This window comes from Periplaneta americana, chromosome 10, assembly GCF_040183065.1.
Source record: "Periplaneta americana isolate PAMFEO1 chromosome 10, P.americana_PAMFEO1_priV1, whole genome shotgun sequence".
In the NCBI taxonomy this organism is placed as follows: Eukaryota; Metazoa; Arthropoda; class Insecta; order Blattodea; family Blattidae; genus Periplaneta; species Periplaneta americana.
In genome coordinates, this window is record NC_091126.1 from 35731689 (window position 1) to 35755407 (window position 23719).

Here is a 23719-nt window from a genome sequence, read left to right on the forward strand (position 1 = left end):
CTTTGCATGTCGTTTTTTGCCCACAATTTTTCAGTTGATATAACACTCCAAGAACATATTTATTTACTACAGTACAGTAGCGTGCAAATTAATCCCAACACGACATATTTTTACATTTTCTGTCATTGTTGGCCTCACAGCTGCTCATACCGCTTTAATTGACATCTGTAGTACGTGTAATTCCATTGTTGAAGGTCTGTCATTATTTTTTTTATAATATGTGACATTTTGCCTGTCGTTTTGTACTTGTAAGCATTTCAGTTGTGTTGAAGACTTAATACTGCAATCCTGTGTACATTCTGTCGTCTTCACAAATGGATACAACTCCACGAAAACAGTCTAAAATTATAACATTAGCAGAGCATTCTTCTATGACACAGAGACAAATTGCTGCAGAATGTCACATCGGTTTGGCTACTGTTAATTCGATCATAAAACGATACAGGGAGACTGGATCCATCACACCCCAGAAAAAAGGAAACTGTGGCCGGAAAAGGAAGACTTCACCTGCAGATGATCGTTTAATTGTCAGAAAAAGTAAATTAAATCCTAGACTAACTGCTGTCGACTTAACCCGCGAGTTAATGGCTACCACTGGGGCGAATATTCACGTCACAACAGTGCGGTGTAGGCTTTTGGAAGCTGGACGAAAGGCTCGTAAGCCTATTAAGAAGCAACTGCTAACCCCTGTTATGTGCAAAAAACACTTAATGTGGGCAAAATTACATCAACACTGGACAGTGAATGACTGGAAGAATGTACTTTTTTCTGATGAGTCTCATTTCGAGGTCCACGGCCACCGTGTTTCTTACGTATGGAAAGGATCCGAAAAAGTAACAGCAGCTCATCTCCAACAAGCACCAAAATACCCCCCTAAAGTAATGTTTTGGGGTTGTTTTACATATGAAGGGCCTGGAGCATTAATACCTATCAAGGGAATGATGAATTCTGACAAATATATTCACTTATTGGAAACCAGAATCGTACCCCAGCTGCAAAAATCATTTCCAGATGGCAGAGGTGTGTTCCAACAAGACCTGGCACCATGCCATACGTCTCGAAAAACTACAGAATTCTTCAACAAGAAGAATATTCAGGTACTCCCCTGGCCAGGCAACTCACCTGACATCAACCCCATTGAGAACTTGTGGTCAATTTGCAAAAGAAGAATGCAAAAAATGGATTGCTCTACAAAGGAGAAGATGATTTCTGCCCTCATTGGTGTATGGTTTCGCAATGAAGAAATGAAGAATATTTGTGGGAAATTAGTGGAATCCATGCTAAATCATCTCAGAGCTGTTATTAGGAACAAGGGAGGCCACATAGATTACTGAGTTATTCTTAGATCCTATTTTTTCCCGTTTGAGTGTTTTTGCATAAGTAATTATGTTGTTCGGATTAATTTGCACGCTACTGTATATTGGTTTAAATGATTTGGTGTTAAATCAGCTGTGTAGGTTTTCTTAAGTAATTCATCTTGTCTTTTTAATTTGAAGAAAATATAAATCCATTATTACAGCAATTTTCAACTAAAATAACCAGTAAAGAATCTCTCTATTGAATTTCGGAATTGAAGATAGTGGTTCTCATCTTCCAGTGCAATCGAAGTATTCTTTATATTCATTCCATATTGATTAAGATTACAGTGATGCTGGTGATCTTTCTGAACAATTTACTCTTGATGTTTCGTCAGGCATGTTAATTCTCGTAATGCATGTAAAATTACTTCCTTGCATTATTTCTGTTACAATTGTTATATAATTGTGAATATGCTTAATTACCATTTCTGTACTTCACATCTTCTAAACTGAATTTTATCCTTAACCTTTGCACCTCTTCCCTCCCATCACGTTCCAGGGTCCTGTTTTTCAGGAAATGCGCGTACCATGTGCGCAAGTTGTGCAGCGTTCACAGATACTTCCATCATTGGTTCAGCTCTTGGTACAAGGTCAGGAAGCCTTAACTTCTGTGGGAGAAGTTGTAACTCCCAAGTGGCTTGCACCATTATTACTTCTGATAGACTTGTTGGAGAAAGTGGCAATGTGTACGCAGAGACGTGACAAGATGTATAAGGTAAGTAACATGCTTACAGGCTGATAGCACATTGGGTACATTTACAGACGTGTGCAAATTATTATATTCAGCACCACATTTTTTTACATTTTCACAATTATCATGAATTACTGGCCACAAAATAATTCTGTAGGATTGTATGCGACAGGATCAGTATAAAAAAGTCCTAGAAACCCGAATTTTTCCACAATGAGGGACTGGTTCCCTGAAGGTGAATGTGTCTTCATGCAGGATAGAGCACCCTATCACAAAGTCAGATCAGTAACTAATTTTCTGGCTGAAAATAATGTAGACGTCCTTCCATGGCCAGGTAACAGCCCAGATGCAAATCCAATTAAAAATCTTTGGTCTGCCTTAAAAAAAACGATTACCACCAAGGTGGTAAAAAAAAAGGTAAAGGTATCCCCTTAACATGCCATGAAGGCACTTGGGGGGCATGGAGGTAGAGTCCCATGCTTTCCATGACCTCGGCACTAGAATGAGGTGGTGTGGTCGGCACCATGCTCTGACTGCCTTTTACCCCCGGGAAAGACCCGGTACTCAATTTTATAGGAGGCTGAGTGAACCTCAGGGCCGTTCTGAAAGTTTGGCAATGAGAAAAAATTCTGTCCTCACTTGGGATCGAACCCCGGACCTTTCAGTCCGTAGCCAGCTGCTCTACCAACTAAGCTACCCGGCCACCCCACCACCGAGGTGGACCTCGTAGAAAACCCATCCAAATATGGCAGAGGGATGAAGACATCAAGAAACAATGTGAAAATCTCATGAACAGCATGCAAAACCACATAAAATTGATGATAAAGAACAAAGGGTTTCATATTAGCTGCAAACTGTGTGTAATAAATGAGTTTCGTAGAATAAATGTTACTTGAATCATATATATTATCGTTTGAGTCTAATATTTGCACACGTCTGTACTTCTGCCCTTTTAAATGCTGTGTCTTAGAAGGATCTTCATAAAAAACATTCCCAAGACATTGAACATATGACTTAACACTGTCTTATTTATTTCTGGGCTGTAAAGTAGAATCTCTTTTGTTAAGGAATGGGAAAATTCCAATTTTTTTTTATAGTTGTGATAGTGAAACTATGTTTAATTTGTTGTTTTTTTTTTTTAATTCATTGCTTTTTCTTGAATGGAATCAATAGGTAACCAATCGTATATGGAGGTGGTTTGATCTTACATCTGGTAAATGGACCACATATTCCTCAAGCAACAATAAAATTATAAATGATGCTTACTGGAATGGAGACGGTATGGTGCGTGTTAATTGTGGTCGCAGGAGATACATGATACAGTTTGGAGCAATGACTCAGGTATGTTCATAATTCTCATTATATGAACGAAGTTATGTTTACTTCTTGAATACAAATAGATTCAGAACAGCACAGTTGACATTTTCTTTAATGTTATCATAACGATGGTATATTTTTAATTATATTGAAACTGTATTGTCCATAATAATGAAGTGTGCTATGCTTCTGCATCTAGCAACACCCTTACTTTCAGGTGAATGAGGAAACTGCAAACCGTCGGCCAGTTACGATGTCATTATTGGAAAGAGAAAGGGCAGAGGGCAAAGACCATGCACCAAAAGAAAAGAATTACGAAAAGGAAAAGGTTGAAAAAATGGAAGTAGAAGACCCAAGTGTTACTGAAGAAAGGGAAAGAAAAAGGAACTGTGTAGTGTATGGTCTGGAGAGGGCTGATACTGCCGTCATTGTTCGGTAAGTTTTTGAAAAAATGCTGAATAATCCTCACTTTTTTTTTCTGTTGCAATTCGTAAGGAGGGAAACATAAAAGTTGGCTTCAATGAAAACAAAAAATTCATGAGATTTTTAGACTGACTGTTGATTGGGTTGTGAATAGGATTCATTATTTCCAACTTAATTCATTTCGAGCAAAGCCTTTATAAAAGTGTTACACTATATTTTTGTATATGTGCAAATCTATATATTAAAGGGACTTCAAAATTCTTGCATAACACATTACTGTAATCTTTCCTGTAGTTATTTAATTATTTTTTGATACTACAGATATTGAATATTTTTTTATGCTTCTGTTTTCATTAATCTTGAGAATGAACGTCAATTAGTAGTAACATGCAGTGACAACATTCAACAGGTTTGGTAGAAGTTGTGCACGTAGATGGAGTTAATTTATTATTAATGACAATTAATAATTCAACCATATTTTACTTAGGTAAATGAAACAGGAGAATAAAGGAATGGGCTGAATTAAGTTGCTTATTGGAATACATTTTGCTTCTTAGGATTAGCATAGTTTGCAATTATAATGTTTATAAACTGTTGATGTGTGGTTCTTGTTGTATGTAGGGCTTGTGTTGGTCTACTTGCTATACCTGTAGACAGAGACACACTTCATGCAGTGATGAGAGTTTGTCTTCGACTTACTCGTAATTTTGAGAATGCCATGATCTTCGCTGGTCTGGGTGGTGTTCGATTACTTCTCAACCTGACACAGGCATCATCATTTACTGGATTTCTCAGTCTTTCCACTCTGCTTATTCGCCATGTGATGGAGGAACCACGGACTCTGCGTCATGCAATGGAGAAGGTATGAATTGTAGAAGAATTACTGTAATATTATAGAACATACATTTCAGGATTCCAAGAGAAAAATGGCTTCAGACCTTGTGCGTGCTATTTTTATTGTATACTTATTATTAGGGCAGTATAAATTGGTAAATTAAACAGATTACGGTAAAAATGTTCACCAAAAGTGTGGCAATGAAAAGCGATGTTTGTAACATTTATAGCAAAAATCAATAAATAAACTACAGTATGGTTTTAATTAAATGTAAAATTGTGGTGTTAAGAATATTAGGCTACATTTTAAACCATTACAACATACCGAATAACATGAGGAAATATTCTGTTCGTAGTATGTTGCATTTCTTCAAGATTTTGAGGATTCAAGTGAGAATGTTTCCATAGTGAGAAAATGCTCACTCAGAATCCACATTGGAAAGAGGTTCTCACAGCAATTGTACACCGCATTTCACAAGTTCTTTACCTATGACTGAAAAGTCTCAGCTACCCTTCTTGTAATTATTTAAGTGGGATATCACACGTGATTGGCAGTGAGTTTAGCTGATAAATTGCCAAGTGCAGAATTAACCTCATTTGTAAGTATATTGCAAATATCAAAAAACTTGCCCAATGCGTTTTTGCATTTTTTGTCACTTCCTCTATTTCTCAGTGGTGATAACTTGATAACACATTGACCTTTCCAGAAGTTTAAACTTTTCTTTGATTTCCTGTTTCTTAGTTGCTGGTCCTATATCGTCGATGATTGTCTTTGTTACTGCACCAAGCATGCCACTAGCCACAGTATTGAAACCATTCATAAGATCATCTAATTTACTATCGATTTTATGAATGTATGGATAAATATTGCCTTCAAACACTTGATGACCGGTATACAGTGCTTAATAAAAAACATTTCAGATGCAGCTTAAAACTATTCTCTCCTCTAATGTTAACATCCTGCAAGTAGTTCTTTATATCTAGAAAATAAATGAGAATTAGTTATTTTGTCACCAAATGGATAAAAGATTTATGGACAGCACGTATTTAGTTTTGATAATTTCAGAATATTGTTAAAAAACTGAAAGCCTCTACTCTCAAATTGCACTGTTTTCTTACGAGAAACCCAAATGGGGGATCATGAGAAAAGTATTGAGAAAATTGAAGAAAAGGTTTTCTCACGTCTGTCTGCATATGGGTAATTGATTCTACATCGAATTACACAAAAAATAAATAAACTAGTTATTTATTTTTAAAGAACCATGTCTGAATATCGTAGTTAGAAACTGATTTTTGTGCAATTTATATAAGGCCTATTGTACTACTTGAAGTGTTTTCAGTTTCTCCAGCAAAGGTCATTGTTAAAATAATTTCATATATTCAGTGCAACTAACTATGTTACATATAGTAAGACTACTTTTATTATATTTCCGTATTTTATCATATAATAGCTTTGATCAAGCAAACGTCTTATAATTTTAAACAAAGATCATATTCATACTTCTTTGTGAAAGAACATAATGAGTTAATGTACAAGTATTGTATGTTATATCCTCAGATTACGTGATTTGTTTCATTGTGTTAATAGGTGCTGAGGACCAGAACACTACCCAATATTCCACCACCTTACAAGGAACTTCTCTACTTGCTTAGGAATTCCCCTCCAATTGTCACCAGAGATCCAGAAACATTTCTGGAAGTGGCTCGCTCTGTTCTTCGCGTGGATTTGAACATTCTGTCTAAGAGAAGTAAGATTATATTTATAGGAAATATTTAGTGAATAATTTTTGTGAAAATTTGTATCGAAATGCTCTTTGGAAAACACAGGTGTGCAATACACTGTCACCTCTTTTCTTGCAGATGAAGAAGAGGACATTCGTCTACTAGTGAAGACCCTTCCTTCAAAACATACGCCTGCACTGCCTATGCAGGAGGAAGTTTCTACTACTGTAGTGTATGATCTGCTGAATTGCTTGATTCGTCCAACACCTCGAGAAGAGACATCTGCTCCTTCTTCTCTTAGTCCAAATGTTACAATGCAGCAAGTTGGTTCAGGCGACACACCTGATCAAAGTAAGTAAATTCGAGGGGTATGGAGTAAATATAACTGGTAATTAGTTACAAAATGCCATATTATTTGTAATTTTCTTCTGATCTTCCTTTCTAATTATTACGGTAAGTGAGTTTACTCAATGTTGGCGTTCTTTTCATAAATTAATTTCTTTAACTTCACTGATGCAAATGTAAGCAGAAAACTGGGATGAATTGTCAAATGGAAATACAGTTAGACATGAGTTTATCAGTTCTAGATTAAAAAAAAGGAAAGAAAGTCAACCATGTGTGCTTGAACCTTTACAATACATCTGAATATTCTTGTTTGATATAATGCACAGTCTCATTAATTCCGTAACAAGGATGCAATACATTCTCTCGCCTGCCTTTCATCCCTTGTTGCCTCTTATACTTGTGTATAAATCCATGAAAGGGAATTTTGTTTTTTTTTGTGTAGTACTTGCAACAATAGATTCAGAAGTTTTCTTTGTTTTCCCTTCCTTCATTCTTTCTTTCTTTCTTTCTTTCTTTCTTTCTTTCCATTTTTCTCTCACATTAACATTTATCTCGGTTTGTAATCCTCACTATCAATCTCGTCTTAGAGTTAGGAGTTTTAATTCTACGTATGTTCCCAACTCACGAACTCAATTCTTTTATGTCATCAAAGCAGTTAAGACCGAGATGGTTACGCCATATTTGCTCGCGTAGTTTTTGCACTCCCCCCCCCCCCCACTTTTGGCCACTGAAAAATTGGGGTGTGTAAAATAGGCATTCTTTTAAGTGAGAAGGTTCCTAGCATGATCGAAAAGAAGGCAAGTTGTGTCAATATTTTATTTCAAATTTGTAACAATAAAAAGTTCTCATAAACTTGATCTAGAAGTGATTACATTCATTGCAGTCATAGTGAATATATTATACATACCATAATCTACTCGATACTCTGTAAGTATTGGGATCATAGTAGATAATCAGTTGATAATTGATCTGTGCACCTTTGATGTAACTTCATGTTATGATGTCAACTGCACTAGGTCATATTAATTAAAAATACCGCGAATTGGCATGAAAACTCGACAATCAAATTTCGATATTGAAATTATAATTAATGTCTTAATCAAATTTTGCATTCCTTTCAATTATCATCTAAAGAAAGCAACTCTTACCCTCGAAGCTAAAGAGTCAATGTCATTTTCAGCTGTTTCTGCCTCCTGCCACACAACGTCGTATTCCATATTATCCAAGACATTGGTTCTTTTTTATGCTTTCAGCAATGATGTCAGATAAGTTACTGGTAAAAGAAACAATGCAATGGAATACAAGAATCAGCCTTGACGAAAGCACAGTTCTATCTTACAGAAAAATCCATACTTAATGGAAAGCAAAACTCATACTGTACTTAATGTTGGTCCGTAAAATACGCGGAGCAAAAGAAATCAAGTGCGAAGTACACATATGGGTGCAAATTACATGAGCAAATATGATGGTTCAAGTATCAGAAATCTAGCATCTACTCATTTTTAAGGATAAGATTATATATATACTGATGCAGTTAATGGAAAAGTATTAGACTCATTTATTTATTTCTTTATTTTATAGGTTTTGTGGGTGCTGGCTCTAGCGCAGTTGCCTCAGCCTCATCTGGATCAGGTATAGGCAGTACCTTGCAGCTTGTTGGACATGCTCAACGTGCCTCCACAGCTGTGCAGCAGTCTCTTCGGCAAGAATTGCTGCGCAACTCTAGTTCCAGTGATCTTCTCCATCAGGAAGTGGATGACCGTGTATGTATGACATTTCAAGACATTATCATGGATAGCCTGCGATTTTAACTGTCATTGTTAGTAGCTACTTTTATTTGTTTTGCGAACATAATATCAGTGTTCTTGCATTGTAGAAGATGTCCATTCACCAATTTCTTTAAAACGACATTAAATTTGTGGAAATCCAGACAAGTGTACTATTTCACGTGGCAATTCTTTCTTTCATGGAAATCAAGAGTGCGCGCGTGCACACACACACACATACACGTGCACACAGATATTGACAGGTAATTGTTTGATGTCGTGTTTTTTTTTTTTCAGACACAAGAGCTGGATATGAAGAAAGTGAAGGAGGACTTGGTAACATACGCAAAAATAAATGAAGAAGAGAAAAAGCGACCACTCCTACCCAAGTCTGCAATTCTAAAAATTCTTGCAGAAGCTGTCAGATCTTACTCTGGTTGTGCAAAGCTGATAACTGACCATTCTTACTGTGCTGGTCAGAGTGAGATGGTAACAGAGGTATGCAGTTGTAGTTGTGCAGTGCATGATTTATGTCAGTTACCTTAAGAGGGACGAATTGTTTAATTTTGGAGCTACTTTTAAACGATTTTCGTATAACGAACCCGGGAAAAACTGGACAAGCCCAAAATGATCTATTTTCTGTTTTAGATGTCATGTAATAACAGTTAGTGTAGATTTGTGCAGTTTAATTGTACATAATATCAATCCTATTAGTCCAAAGATATTTGAAGAATAATAACTCGAAGACGGTAGAATATAATGGGTCTTGAAATTTTTAACTTGCTCTCCTGTAAAAATAGTAAAACGTGACAACCAGGTTTTTCATACTCTTCATATGTAATATATTTTGGAAACAAGTGGCTAGCGATCTTTTATCTATAGTACAGGACTTCTAAATCTGAGTGGACAGTTACATTAAATTGATTCCAATGAAATAGATGGATCTAAGTTATTGTTAGTCACGGTTATGATACATAGTAGTAAAAAACTCTTTTGTCCAGTGTTGCAGTGGCTATAGTAATAAACATATTCATTCTGATATAACTTGCTAACAGCTCATACGATGTACTTATATCACAATAATGTCTTCTTTGTACATATAAAGACGACATAAATTATATTTATTTAATTCACTAACTAATTTGTTCGTTTAGAAATGCTGGTATTTTCTGTAGACTTTATATACAAATTTTTGTTCATTTTACTGAGGAAATTGTATGGAATTTAGTAAGTTAATAGCCCACTTTCGTATATTTAATTTTATTGCTGGGTCTTTTGCAGGACTGTTCTGCACTGGCCTTTTTATTGGATAAGTTGCTGCCAGTGAATGACAATCCAGCAGACAGGGAGTGTTCAACCATGGCAAGAATGCTCATTGCAGCTTTAGCGTCGTGCAACCATTCTCCGGATGCTCAAACTGTGTTGGTGACTGAGGTACTTGTTAATCTGTAGTTTTCTTCATGTAATTGAGGAAGTAATATTTTCTCGTATGTTTGATTGGTTTAATCTTGACGAGACTGATGAACAGCTTTGCTGTATGCTATTTACACTAACTTAATTTCTGTTTAAATTGGTCATTATGAAACATTGACACACGAAAAATTCATAAATAATGCAATGTTCTTTATTATGAAGTATTTATTATTTACTAATTTTACACGTATGCAAGCTTGAATTATTTTGTATATTGGATTATTTCAAGGACTTTAATCACAATAACGAAAATAGAGTGTGCAAATAGTTTAGGCCTAATTTATTACAGAATATGAAAATAATTGTTTTAAATATTGTACAGGTTAAAGCAGCATTACTTCGAACTTTGGCACTACCAGAGTCGGCCGATAAACATGCCCAAATCCAGCTGTTGGCAGGCCTAATATCAACTATGATCGACAACTGTCCTTCCACGCCAAATAACACCCCTCTTAGTGCCTCGTTGAAACTTCACCAGTACAGGTTCGCATAGTAAATTCTTAAATGAATATAGGTTGAATTAGTTATGTAAAATATATTTTGAAAGAGAGAAGGAACAAATTACATTATGATTTTATGCTTCATGGCTATTGAATTTAACTTTAGACTATGATATATTCAGTAAACTAAATGCTTAATGATATTTTGAAATTATATCTGATTATTAAAGGAAACGTTGTAGTGCAGAGATATTTTTTGTGAAATTAATTACTTTCTAATTGATTATTTGTTTAGTCAACTGTCTGAAGACAGGTTGAACCTCATAAGTGACACCAGTAAGGCATCACTCATGAGACAACTAAGTTAGGAGATAATGTGGTAGGATGACCACTTCCTTTCCCTCTCCATTGCAGACATTGCTGACTAGTTACATATACAAAAATTGATTATTAATGGTGGAAGTTGTTCAATGACAGTAACGTCACAGGGTAAATCCTTAAGATAAAAGGAACAGAATTTTCCTCTGCCATTTTGGGTTGTTTATTTTTATTCAGTGGGAAATCTACTTCATATGTAGAAAAAATTGCAACATCACAGTAAATTCTGTAGCACTTGCACCCCTTCTCCACAACAGTGAGGAAAAAAGATGTAAACAAACACTTTCAGCTGCTTGCTTAGTTCTTCAAAATGTTCTGTGACCTACGTCCTGCAGTGCTTAAGCTTTTAAGTGAAGCACACATTACATTTTGGTTACTTTGTTGCCAAACATTCATTACTATACTTAAAATGTTAATTAATGCATTAAAATACTTTTACACTCTAAATGTGACGGCAACATTTTGCAAAATATTTGTTAGAACTGAGAACTCTAAAGTAATAGTACATTATGCAACGAGCCTATAATGAAGGTAATTAAGAAGTGAGTATGGATATTTATGAAACGAGCGCAAGCGAGTTTCATAATTTTCATACGAGCTTCTTAATTACCATTATAGGCGAGTTTCATAAGACTTTTTATGCTCGACCATATTTCTAACTTGATATTATTAATTTTCTTTGTGTCTGACCTTGGCCAATGTCCCGTATGTTTTGAGATGTGCGCAGACGCGAAAGTATTGATTTTTTCCGAGGAACAGATGTTCACATTGACCTTGCTAGGCCATAAGAACCTACAGAGATAACATTGAAATTAAATTAGACATTGAAAAACGAGATGACAAATTGAATTTATTTGAATATTATTTACAATTAACGCTAATTATTATAGTAACAGAACATAACCTTCTGCGACAGTATTGGATTTCCAGCCTCCGTGACTTTTCGCTAATTCTCTTTCGATTGCATATCCGAGAATAATCGATACTTGCGGTTTTATAACGGTAGAAAGCTGACCTGTCATTGGCTGAACAGTTGTAACCTGAATCGTCATTGGCTGAAAGACCTGACCTTTAATGAGTAGGTGTACTTTAATGACATGCATTAAAGGTCTACCACCAGGTGTATAATTACTACATTTCGGCATGGTCGAGCATAAAGATATTTATGAAATGTGCATTTCTAAATGTGTTCAGAATATAATGGGATGAGAAATGAGTATATAAAATAATTAGTTTTGGAACTTTAATTGCAAATGTACAAAATTTTAGAGGATTTCTCCATTCATACTGTACTAAGAATTCGTCTCTTAAAAAGGACTATCATTGAACATGTTCCATTCTGAATAAATCCTGTATAAAAACATACCGTCATGTGGGGTGATTATGTACACTGGGGTGATTTCGATAATTAATTTAGGCAGGGGAGGTTGTGAGGTTGAATGCAGCATTCAAGGAGAGGAACACATTTATTACGAAAATGTGGTCATCACTATAAATGCACATAGAGTTTGTGTTATTATGTTTGATGCATAAATTGAAGACAGAGAAATTCATGTACAAATATGTGACAAGAGTTCAATATTTGATATACAGTAACTCATTCATTCGCAATGGATTGGGTAATACATGCAATTTTTTTTATTTCAGCAGTCACATGAACAACATTGTGCGCATCATGCTGAGGAAAGGAATTCTCACTGACTTGGCACGTGTTTCACATTATTTAGATCTTTCTAGTCCGAACATGCCAGCATCTGTTAATGCTGCTTTGAAACCTCTGGAAACTTTATCTAGAATAGTAAACCAACCAACAGCTACTAATACTAATAAAGTTGGAAAACAGAAAACTCAAGGAAGTGTATCTGAAGAACCAGCTGGTGATCAGGCAGGTAAAAATCTTTTTGATTTATAATTTTTCTACATGATAAGTCTTACATACCATATATACCTATTGGGTACATATACAGGGTGGATTAAAAGTCACTTTCCCCAAACACTACGTTGCATTTAATTACATTCAGTTTACATTTGACTACACATTCCTTTACAGATTCAGTTCAAAACGGACGCCCTGTTTCTCGATACACAATTCACTATATTTAGACACTGATTTACAGATGGCAGAACATAACTCATGATTTTCATCAATTTTCACGATGACTGTTCCATCATCTGTAGCAACTAATGCAGATCCTGCGGTTTCTGAGCAGAAACATCATTTTTCAGGATACCCCACAGCAAAAAATCAAATGGTGTCAGGTCGCATGATCTGGGTGGCCATTCTGTTGTGCCATGGCAGCCAATCCATTCATGGAATTGCTGGTTCAAGAAGTCCCTAGCAGTTATTGCATAGAGACACATCCCAACACAGTAAAATCAGCAACAACAATAAGACACATCAGAAATATAGTTAATGCATGAACACGGTTGTCAACCCACCACTTAATACACCAGCTATTCGTTTGTGTGTACAAGTATGAAACCTAAGAATGGTTAATGGGGAAAGAGACTTTTGACTCACCTTGTATTGTTCATTTTACGGGGCTAGAACACTGTAAAGGTCGACCTGGTTGACGAGTTGGTATAGCGCTGGCCTTCTATGCCCAAGGTTGCGGGTTCGAGCCCGGGCCAGGTCGATGGCATTTAAGTGTGCTTAAATGCGACAGGCTCATGTCAGTAGATTTACTGGCATGTAAAAGAACTCCTGCGGGACAAAATTCTGGCACATCTGGCGACGCTGATATAACCTTTGCAGTTGCAAGCGCCGTTAAATAAAACATAACATTTAACAACGTAAAGCTGAGAATGTTGTGCAGGTTAAATAATACTGATACAGTTCATATTGGTAATTGTAATTTATACAATGAGGAATACCTTAACAAATAAACACATACCAGTTCTCTGAAAGGCTGATACATTAGAACTGTCCATTCAGTTGGGCTGGAGGAAACATTCCTTTTTAACGACATTGAAGTGTAGTCAAATATAGGTTGATAACAAAAGAGGTAACTGAATGTCGCACATAAGTGAGAGTTTACATTAATTATAAAATGTGCATTAGTGTCACTTTAAGGAGTACAATAAACGTATGGATAATTTTAAAGAAAGTATAAATGTGAATCATTTGATAAGTTTTGGTACATGATATTCTTCTACAAAAATTTCTCTCTGTGTTTAAATTTATATTTTGAAAATTATTTTGTATTGTACTAAGATTTTTAATAGCTTTTCGAGGCATGTACAGTATACTGTTTAGGTCGGGATATACTGACTGGCACGACAACATCAGAAGCCACTCATGCACAAGGAGAGGAGACAGTGGAAGATGCTGAGAACACTGAGCATGATATATCTGCTGCTGCAGAGAGTCTAGAGCCAACTTCAGAGAGCCAGGTTCAGGACGGTGGTGATGACGAGGCTGGTTTAGAGGACATCATGGAGCAGTTACTGGATAGGTAAACAACCTGTTCTCCTGTTGTTTAGGTAGTACTGTGAGTATTGTATGTAGTAGATGGAAGAAAATTTAGAATGTTTCCCATGATAGAATTTGCTGAAGGTGTCTTGCATTTGTAATAGAACATAAAACCCTATTGCCCCAATTGGCCTTGGCTTTTGTTCAAATTTACCCAACAGCATGTCATTGCTGAAGTGTTTCGGACCTCAACCAAAGAATAAGCAAACTTCTCTTTAAGGCCCGGTTTCTTCAACCTTTGTTAAATTATAACAGTGTGTTATTCCATTTTAACTGTAAACTTAACAGTTGAAGCATTTCTTCAACTACTGTTAGTAGTAACAGGCTGTTAAAACCTATGTTAATTTAACTGCCTAATTTCATGCAGTTAAATCATTTAACTCTCTGTTAGCATAGAAGTATCCAATATGGCTAGTGCGTTAGATGCTGAACTTATATATCTGGATTATTTAGAAAATGATATCCATGAATACATAAACAGAGGGGATGATTTCTGTGATTTGACAGACCAGAAATTCATACAAAGGTATAGGCTATTTTCTGCCAAGCCTCACTTTTCGCTTTCAACTTACTCGTAGATCCGTTTGTTTATTCTCATTAATTGGTTTATACTGCGAAATAATTTCCAGCAGAAGGTTTCTTTCGAACAAAGAGAAATTAGTCCCACGATTTCTATTTGTTCCAGTGTTCTCCATTTCATAACAGCAATACCAATACGCCGCTCCGCACTATTGTGATAGTGTGATACAAACGAGGAAAAAAGCAGAAATCAAACCTGAGAGAATAGAAAGACTTCTATCCTCTCTGAATCAAACAACGGAAACAAGCGAGAATCGCAATTGTCAGAGTTCAGAAAACAGAAGTGAGCCTATACTTGGGTATAGGTTATGGTTAAACTCTAGAATCTGGTCCTAATAGAGAGTTAACAAACAGAATATTAAAATTTGAAATGTAAAGTTGAAGAAACGCAATATTTTTAACAGCAATTCATACTTTTAACTTCCAGTTAATTAACGCTATGTTAGGTGCATTTTAACAAAGGTTGAAGAAACCTGCCTAACTCTCTTATACACTGGCTGTTGTACACTGACTGAGCATACGGATGTAGAAGTAGACGATGGCTATTAACATCCGGTAACTGAAAATATACTTTGTGTATCTAAGAGCTCATTACCAACTTTGTTTCTCTCATATTTTCAAATTCATCACTGTGCAATTGGTTATTATTTGTTTTTTTTTTTTTTTTTGTTTTCTTTTTTTGTTTTTTTTTTTTTTGGGAAGATTTTTTTTTTCCTATGTCTGAATATTGCGTTATCTATGATTACTGTACTACCTTTTAAATAATTAATAAATCTGTTGAATAAGCATATTAAAAAAGTAAGCAATCATTTTCTCAAATGCCCATTTACTTTTTGGTAGGAAACTTGTTTCTGAATATGGCAAGTTCCTTGCAATAAAACATATTGTAGTGTATGATTTTGATTTACCTATGTCTCCTATTATCAGAAACTCTTAATTTGGTGCAGTGTACAGACAAGTTATATTGTTGCTATGCAATAATTTCTCATCTTGGATGCGGAACGATCGTTAGTTCTTATTTATTTGATGAAGTGGAATCTGAACGTCCTATTCTGCAGTTTCATTTCAGTAATTATTTGCGTATGACATATATACTTTGTTGGAAATGTGACTTCTGGGGTGTCTCTCAAATCAGCATATACAATATAATGAAAACTTCTATAAAACATTCGGAATGCAGAACAGCAGCACAGAATGTTCACTTCAATATTTTTACTCGTTTCTTAAAGATTTTAAACTTCCACATTCACACTCAAAATTTCTTTTCTTTTCTTAGTTTTCATGTCACACTAAAGTTAAAAAAAAAAGTATAATAGTAGGTTGTGTAAAGTGGTTAAGTTTTGTTATTGGTCGATTATTTTATATAGCAGGTTCAATAATTAGTTGGAAAAGTGACAGACAAAAGTACTGAAATATTGTCAAGAGAGGAAATTACTCTACTTGCTGATTCACAAGAGCATTTATAACGTTTATTATAACAAGATTCACCAGTTTTGCTGCGTAATAAAATGACCAAGAGAGGAAATGACTTCATGTGCTGAGTCACCAAATTTATCATTTTGCTATGTACTACATTGCATCATTTTAAATTCTGTGCAATTTTTTGGATTTGCTGCACTTGGCATTCACCTAATCCTTAAGAAAAAAGTATGAATTAGATAATTCTTTCAACATGCTTAAGAATCCAAAATTTTGAGTGACCTAAAAGGGAAAAGAGGATGAAGTATCGTTTTGGTGTTATGGAACTCCCTTCCCCAAACATTCTCCAAATTTGACTACATCAGGCGTGTTCTTCTATGGAATGTATTAAAATATATAAAGTAAATTATTTAAGGGACTGAATGAACATTATACATTACATGCTATTTTTTTTTTTGTTTACAGGGAAAGTGGTTCCAATGAGGATAATATACTCAATGCAACATTCTCCATGGAAGCTGAAGTTGTCACAGCCCCCCAAACTGAACCTGAGCATGGTTCTGTCAACCGCAGTCAAGGAAATGCTAATTATGAACATGAGGAAGATGATACACAGGTATTGCTCTTGTCAGTAGTGGAGGAAAAAGAACATGTAGCCAACTGATATCTGAAAGTGGCAGCAATCTAGTATCTGAACGTTGATATGATTCAGTTGTTTCTAATATTAATAAAGAAATTCATGAGTTTTAATATTTCTTTGACTAGGTAGTTGCAGGAATATGTTATGAGACTTCCACTTTGTTAAAATTTTGTGCATGACAAAAGTGTATCTGTGGATACTATATATGGATGAATATGAACATAATGCTAAATTCGTTTAAGAAATATGTTACATGCATTGAAATGCATACAAATTACCGAAGGAAGGTTTTAATGCATTCTCAATGGCACAGTGCCTAGTGTCTTGAGTGAAAAATGCAATTTTTAATACAGTGGTTTTAATGTCGAGATGTTACCTATGAACACAGTTTGTGTGTATACCTGCCTCTGTTTCCTTGAACTTTAATAACATGACTGTTTGAGACACTCATTTTCACTACCTAAATATTTTTTATACCAAACCCTTGGACAAAATGTATGCTGATATGTTACACACACCTACATTTATTAGGAAAAAATGCTAACTGAAGGTTGCTTTGAACTTTATTGGATTTCATCAGCATTCTGCTGGATACATTAAGAAGAATAATTGACTCTCTCACTAACATGAACTTCTAATTATGGGGGATGGAATTTTACTTTGTATTTTTTTTTTTTGTTATGGAATTTTGAAAAAATAAATATATCAATTTTAACAGTGACACAGACACAGGCATTGAAAGATATCTGACCTCCAACATTCTGGTCGTGTAAGTGAATTTTCTAATCACGGTAAAATTCAGAACTAAAGATATAACAAATTGACAAACTTCGAAATAGTTCTGCTAGTTCTCAATAGGTGACCCTATTATTGGGACGGATAAAAATGTATTTGCGAAAATGTTGATGTAGATGAAGTATAAATTATTCTCATAATTGACAATATCGAAAAGTATTGGGAATAAATTTGAATAAGGAACAAAAAAAGTTTCCTTCCCAGGCAGGATTCGAAACACGAAAGTCTTAGTTACCAGTCCATCATGCTCTGGAGTGAACAAGGCTTTGAAATCAGCTACAAGGGTTGGTCTGGTTTTTTTCCCCCCTGCTGTACTATTGGAGATATTGACTTACTGTCGCCATCTATTCATAGAGGTAATAACTAAAGAAGTGACACATGAACAAATTATTGAATACTATCGATTAGTGGAGTCGGATATCTTTGAACGTCACTGTACATTGCTAAATGAAAAAGGGTTGAATTGAGTTGATTGTATCTTGTATAAAAGTATAGTCCTGGTATTTTTCTGGAAGAACTGGAATTCCATATTGAATCTCAGTACAGTAAATATATTTGTATTTGGAATCGAACTTTGGATTTACAGAATATAAAATTGGCACTCTCCCCTCAACAGTTACATTAAAAATGGTATAAAAAAGTTTGAAGTCATAGAGTGTGCAGTAGTTGGAACAATTTATTAGGGCAGAAATAATACATTCAGTGTAATGGTACATAAAGATAAACGAATCCTTCGTTTCAGGATGCAGATCCTGGTGAGAGCAGCGACTCTGATTCAGACACGAATCCGTCTGAGGAAATTCCAAATGTTGAAGATGATGAAGATGACGATGATGACGATGATGATGATGATGGTATGTTGGGTATTCGGTTTGGAGAAATTGAAGGAAATTTATTTTATTGCATATTTATGTAGCCTACTTTATATTATTTACACTTTTTTCCTATCTGAATCATAAGGAGATTTAAACCTTAAGAATATATATATATATATATATATATATATTTTGTGGCTTTGATTTAAAGCCAAAAAACTCAGGTGGAAAAATTCTACAAACTTGACATGTTGTTTCCTTTTATATACATGTTCACAAACTGAGTGACATAATGAGGCATTAGCTGCTTTAATGTCGCACAATACTTTTGAGGATTTAATATTAGTCAAATATGAATAAGTGACTTAGATGAACATTGAATATATGAGGGGCAATCAAATGAAAACTGGTCACCATGCGTATATCTCATGGGGACAAGTTGGTACGACTGGAATTTGATTGCTGAACTGACATCTGATGGCGACTCTCGGAAGCACAGTTACAATACCTGCTTATGCACTAGTCGTTTATTGTGCTGGAAGTGAGGTTAGAGATACGTGTGTTCGTCCAACATCAGTAATGGAGGCAGGTAAAGAAGAACAGCGAGGTGTAGTACGATTTTTGACTGCTGATGGAGTAGGAGGAAGAGAAATACATCGTCGCATGTCTGCTGTTTATGGCGAACAGCATGTCATGTTCACGTATACTGGAATGACACAAGAGATTCTGAGAGGGATGTATGTCATTGCAAGACGATGCTTGCCCAGGACAGGCTCATTGTGCCATCACTCATGTTATTGCTGAAGTTGATGACTGTATGGGGAAATCGACGGATCACTGTGGAAGAACTTCGTGGTTTGGTAGGAATAAGTCACAGTTCCATACACATCATTGCGACAAAGCACCTGCATTACTGAAAAATCTGTGTGCAATGAGTTCCACATCAGTTGACAGAGGAACAAAAAACGAACAATGGCTGCTTCACTGGGTCACTTGCAATGATACCGTGAGGAAGAGTATGCATTTCTGTACCTTATTGTCACTGGGGACAAATCATGGTGTCACCATTTTGAACCGGAGAGCAAACGGCAGAGCCAACAATGGAAAAACATGGATTCTCTACCACCAAAAAAGTTCAGAGCAATACACACAATTTCCGGTAAAGTCATGTTGATATTCTTCTTCGATTCTAGGGTTCCTCTGCTTATTGAATTTCTCGAGCATGGGGATACAATCATTGCACAGTGTTATGAAGAAACTTTACAGAAACTGAGACGTGCCATTAAGTCAAAACTCTCTGGAATGCTATCCTTCATGATATTGCCCACCCACATATTGCCAACTCCATGAGGAATACGATTCAGAGATTTGGGTAGGAAATACTTCAACACCCCCCTACAGCCCAGATCTCTCCCCATGCGATTTTCACATTTTTTTTTAGAGTTGAAGAAAGACATTCGTGGACTTCATTTTGCATCGGACAAAGATGTGTGTGAGTGGGTAAAGAACTGGTGTGGTAGACAGCCCACAAGCTTTTTCAAGGATGGGATTGGTCATCTTGTCTTGCAGTGGGATAAATGTGTAAACAGTTTTGGAGATTACTTTTGAGGTAATAAATTTTCTATTATACTTTTTGGCATCTGACCCATTTTTATTTGACTGCCTCTTATAGTTACATAAGTGTGTTTAGATTTTCGTAGATATTATATTACAGTATATAAGTTTTCTGACATGTAGGTGGATATTTAGTTTCATTGTTTAATTACTAGCATAGAATTATCTCCACTTATTATTGTGGACGTGCTCAATGCTGATCTGAGATTATTATTTAATTTTTTTTCATATTTCTGGAATGTAAGCAGCAAAGGTTGTAAGAAAATTTTTGTATTTCTTTTTTGGTGTGGTTGTTAAAACAGGTGTATGTGTGAAGACAAATAACGTACAAAAGTTGTATGTTGAGATTCAAAAGTATGCAATCACAGTTGCCACTTGTAGATGATTTTGACAGAGAAACATTTTTTTTTGTTACTCCTGGAAAATTTTATTCTGTGCACTTACAACATCTGTTGTTTACACTTTTCAATTGTAAACTTGCTGGTAGTGGCTTCTGAGCGTCTTAAGGCGCGTCTCCACTATTAAACATTTAACAACAACATGTTGAATTTAACATGTATATGGACATTTCAAGTCTCAATTGACTTAACATGTTAACTAAGCATGTTGAATTTAACATGTTGGCGTGTTTTCCAGCAGAAATGGAAAACATGTCAAGTCAATTCATTTGCTTGTGCAGCGTCGGTACAGTTCGGCAAAGTTCGTACAGTTTCCATAGCAACAACTACAAGTTCCGATTTTGTGGCACGTATCTTGATCATTTTTATACTGTCATTGGTCCTTGGTGTTGGCTGTAAGTTGTTCGAAGTAATGGAGTGGACGAAAGAAAATACATTAGAATAAAATTAATGCACTGATGGAAAGGCCTTGTTTGTGGGATGTGTCTGCAAAAGAATACATGGGCAAAACTAAGAAGGCCGACTGTTTTAGAGAACAGGAATTATTATTTAATTGTTCTCGAGAACACAATAGAGAGTTTTCGCACTCTCGTACGCTAAACGTTAATGCTATGTTGACGTCAGCAATGGTCGTATTTGGTGATGTATGTTAATGTTCGTAAAACTTCGGAAAGAATAATTATACGATATTACCCACTCCTTTAACATCTATCATGTCGTAGGTCCTATGATAATCAATCGAGCTGTAATTATTTTAATTGAGATGAAATGGCTGCTCTTAAATTGTGTATTTCTTTTATGTAACAGGAAGTATTTTTGCAGCATTATATTAAAATCGTGTTCTGACATTCTCAGCAAGTTTTTGAATCCAAATCGATACTGTATTCAACTTTAAGTTCGTTTAGAATGTATCCTGCATAGTGTCTTTTACTAAGATATTGCCGCATCCACATTCTCATTTTCTTCCTTTTCAAAGCCTTGTAACAAGCAATAGGGGAATTACAAAAGTCAGATCATCATCTGAGTCCACTGTCCAAGTTTTGAAATAAAACACTATCTATATTAAAATCTCATAGACTGTTTATGGTGGACTATGCAAAGAAAGTCAAGTTTAACATGTTGGACAAAGTGTTAAATGAAATTAGCATTAACATGTTCAACATGTTGGGATGTTAACGGTAAACAATTTAACATTTAACATGTTGTTGTTAAATGTTTAATAGTGGAGATGCGCCTTAAGATGCTGCTTTTGGTGTAGTGGGTATTTGTGTATTGAATGCTGCTTATTTTCTAGGTTGCTTATCAAGTCAGTCAAACTCTTGTATCGGTGTGTAGTTTGGGGAGTTTTCTTCTGCAGTGGTCCCATGGAGTGTCACGACCTTGGCACTGAAATAATGTTGACTTGTTCATAGGCGACAACGAGGACGAGGAGGAAGGGGGCTCTGGTTATGATGAGGATGGACTTGAGTTCTTTGAGTCGGAGGAAGGCTTGTTTCGTATTCCTGGTATGGATAGAAACAACGAAGATATTCTCATGATACAGTATTCTGACCCTGATCCTTCGGGATCTGGGCCTCTTGTTCCTTGGAATGCCAATACTTTTCCACTTCCATTTGGAATTTTTGAGGAGCCTGTCAATGGAAACGACAACACAGGTAGTGTAATTGGTTGGGATCCCTGTGCTAGCTTTTGCACACATCCAACATTTATTTCCACTTTGTATGTGGAATATGTGGCTGTGATTTGCAGAAATCCTGCCAAAGCATATTCCTGTCCATAATTCACTCTTCATAATACCTATTCCTCACTCCTCTCTACCTGGTTCCTTAGGATAGTCTATATACATGTGGTTGTCATTGCTGGTAAGTTCAAATTTTTGTTGTGTAAGTGGTTGTAAGGTTAACTTTTATAGCCACTATGTGAGATACTTAATTTCAGTCTGAATAGCGGATATGGATAGTGGTAAGAAGGTGTTTGTAGATGTGGTTTTCTTTTCTTCAGTTAGTGATCTTAATTTTCACTATGGTTGTGGGATTTCAAATTTTATTATTCTCTTTTTGTTTTTTTTTCTTCTGGCATTGAATTCCCATTTGCTTGTTTTTCAGTTTAAATTTATTTTCATAAGTAATTGGTGTTGGTTGTATGTTTTGAAGCATTCGTAGTGTTGTTATTTTTAATCAAAACACCAATAATGGTTGTTTCTTTATTATGTTGAGTTGTTTAAAGTCTGTAACCGGAGCAATTAGAGGATCCAAAACAACTTATTACAGTAGATTTTCCGTTGTTTTAAGGTTTTGTTGAGAGCTAAGTAGCACTTATTATGGATATGATTTCCATTCATTAATATCAAATTATATTTGGGATTGTTGTGGGTCATTGGCATATTAGTTTAATAACATAATTAATGCACGAGCTTCTTGTGGATGTTGCTGAATTAATTATTTTGATTTTGTGCATTTTTGTATGTATTTAATTTTATTGTACATCATTGGAAAAATGAATGTTCTACCCTGAATAAAATAATAGATTAGGACAAAATTGTTATGTATATTTATAGTGAAACAGGGAGTCATAATTCTGTTATCATTACATCAAGTAAATAGAATGTATTTGATTTCGAATTGAATCAATTTAGACATGTGTGTGGAAATAATTCAGTGATATTGGGAATATTTGTTATTATGGTGGCAGTTTTTGAGACGTCACTCTCCTGTAGATGAAATATTAAACGGATATTGTCATATTCAGCATTAAAAAATAATTTTAACTGTGTGTATTCCAAAATTTCATAAGTTTCACTCAGTAATAGGCATTTATATAATTACATGGCATGGAAATAATTTTTTCGGCTTATGAATGTGTTTATGCCTCCTTCATTGAAAAGAACCAACTTGCCCTGGGAATTATGTATGAAAAAAAGTGATTACGGGAAAACTGTAATTAGATAGGCGTTGGGGAAAATTAATTACAAATAATTGCATTTATGATGAGCTGAGAACTGAATGTACTGCATACTATTTCATCAAATACTCGTTCATAAACACAGGAAATAGTGTTTAGCCAAATGACATTCAAAGTTGATTGATTGAATGATTGTTGAAGTCCATTAGGATCGCTCTTCAAGCGCATGATTTACTGCATGGTGTCATCGTATCAATTCAGCCACAGCATCCAGTCTGACTGGAGATTTGATCCTCCTCCTTCCTGTGATGTTGTTCTGCGGCCTTCTCAGATTGATGA

At 35.4% G+C, this 23719-nt stretch overlaps 1 protein-coding gene across 13 annotated transcripts in view; it reads left to right on the forward strand.

Moving 5' to 3' along the window:
* Positions 1–23719, forward strand: part of HUWE1 (HECT, UBA and WWE domain containing E3 ubiquitin protein ligase 1) — a 149159-nt gene that overhangs the window by 78131 nt on the left and 47309 nt on the right. For 7 of the 13 annotated variants that reach the window (XM_069837221.1, XM_069837223.1, XM_069837224.1 and 4 more), the window contains 15 exons: positions 1858–2073; positions 3223–3390; positions 3566–3801; positions 4411–4651; positions 6212–6371; positions 6484–6696; positions 8272–8453; positions 8754–8954; positions 9738–9890; positions 10252–10412; positions 12395–12636; positions 13992–14202; positions 16683–16833; positions 18395–18506; positions 21892–22134. In XM_069837221.1, coding sequence (XP_069693322.1) covers positions 1858–2073; positions 3223–3390; positions 3566–3801; positions 4411–4651; positions 6212–6371; positions 6484–6696; positions 8272–8453; positions 8754–8954; positions 9738–9890; positions 10252–10412; positions 12395–12636; positions 13992–14202; positions 16683–16833; positions 18395–18506; positions 21892–22134 — 2890 coding nt within the window. The remainder of the gene's footprint in view (positions 1–1857; positions 2074–3222; positions 3391–3565; positions 3802–4410; positions 4652–6211; positions 6372–6483; positions 6697–8271; positions 8454–8753; positions 8955–9737; positions 9891–10251; positions 10413–12394; positions 12637–13991; positions 14203–16682; positions 16834–18394; positions 18507–21891; positions 22135–23719) is intronic. The other 6 variants (XM_069837230.1, XM_069837233.1, XM_069837228.1 and 3 more) reach the window with 5 other exon arrangements.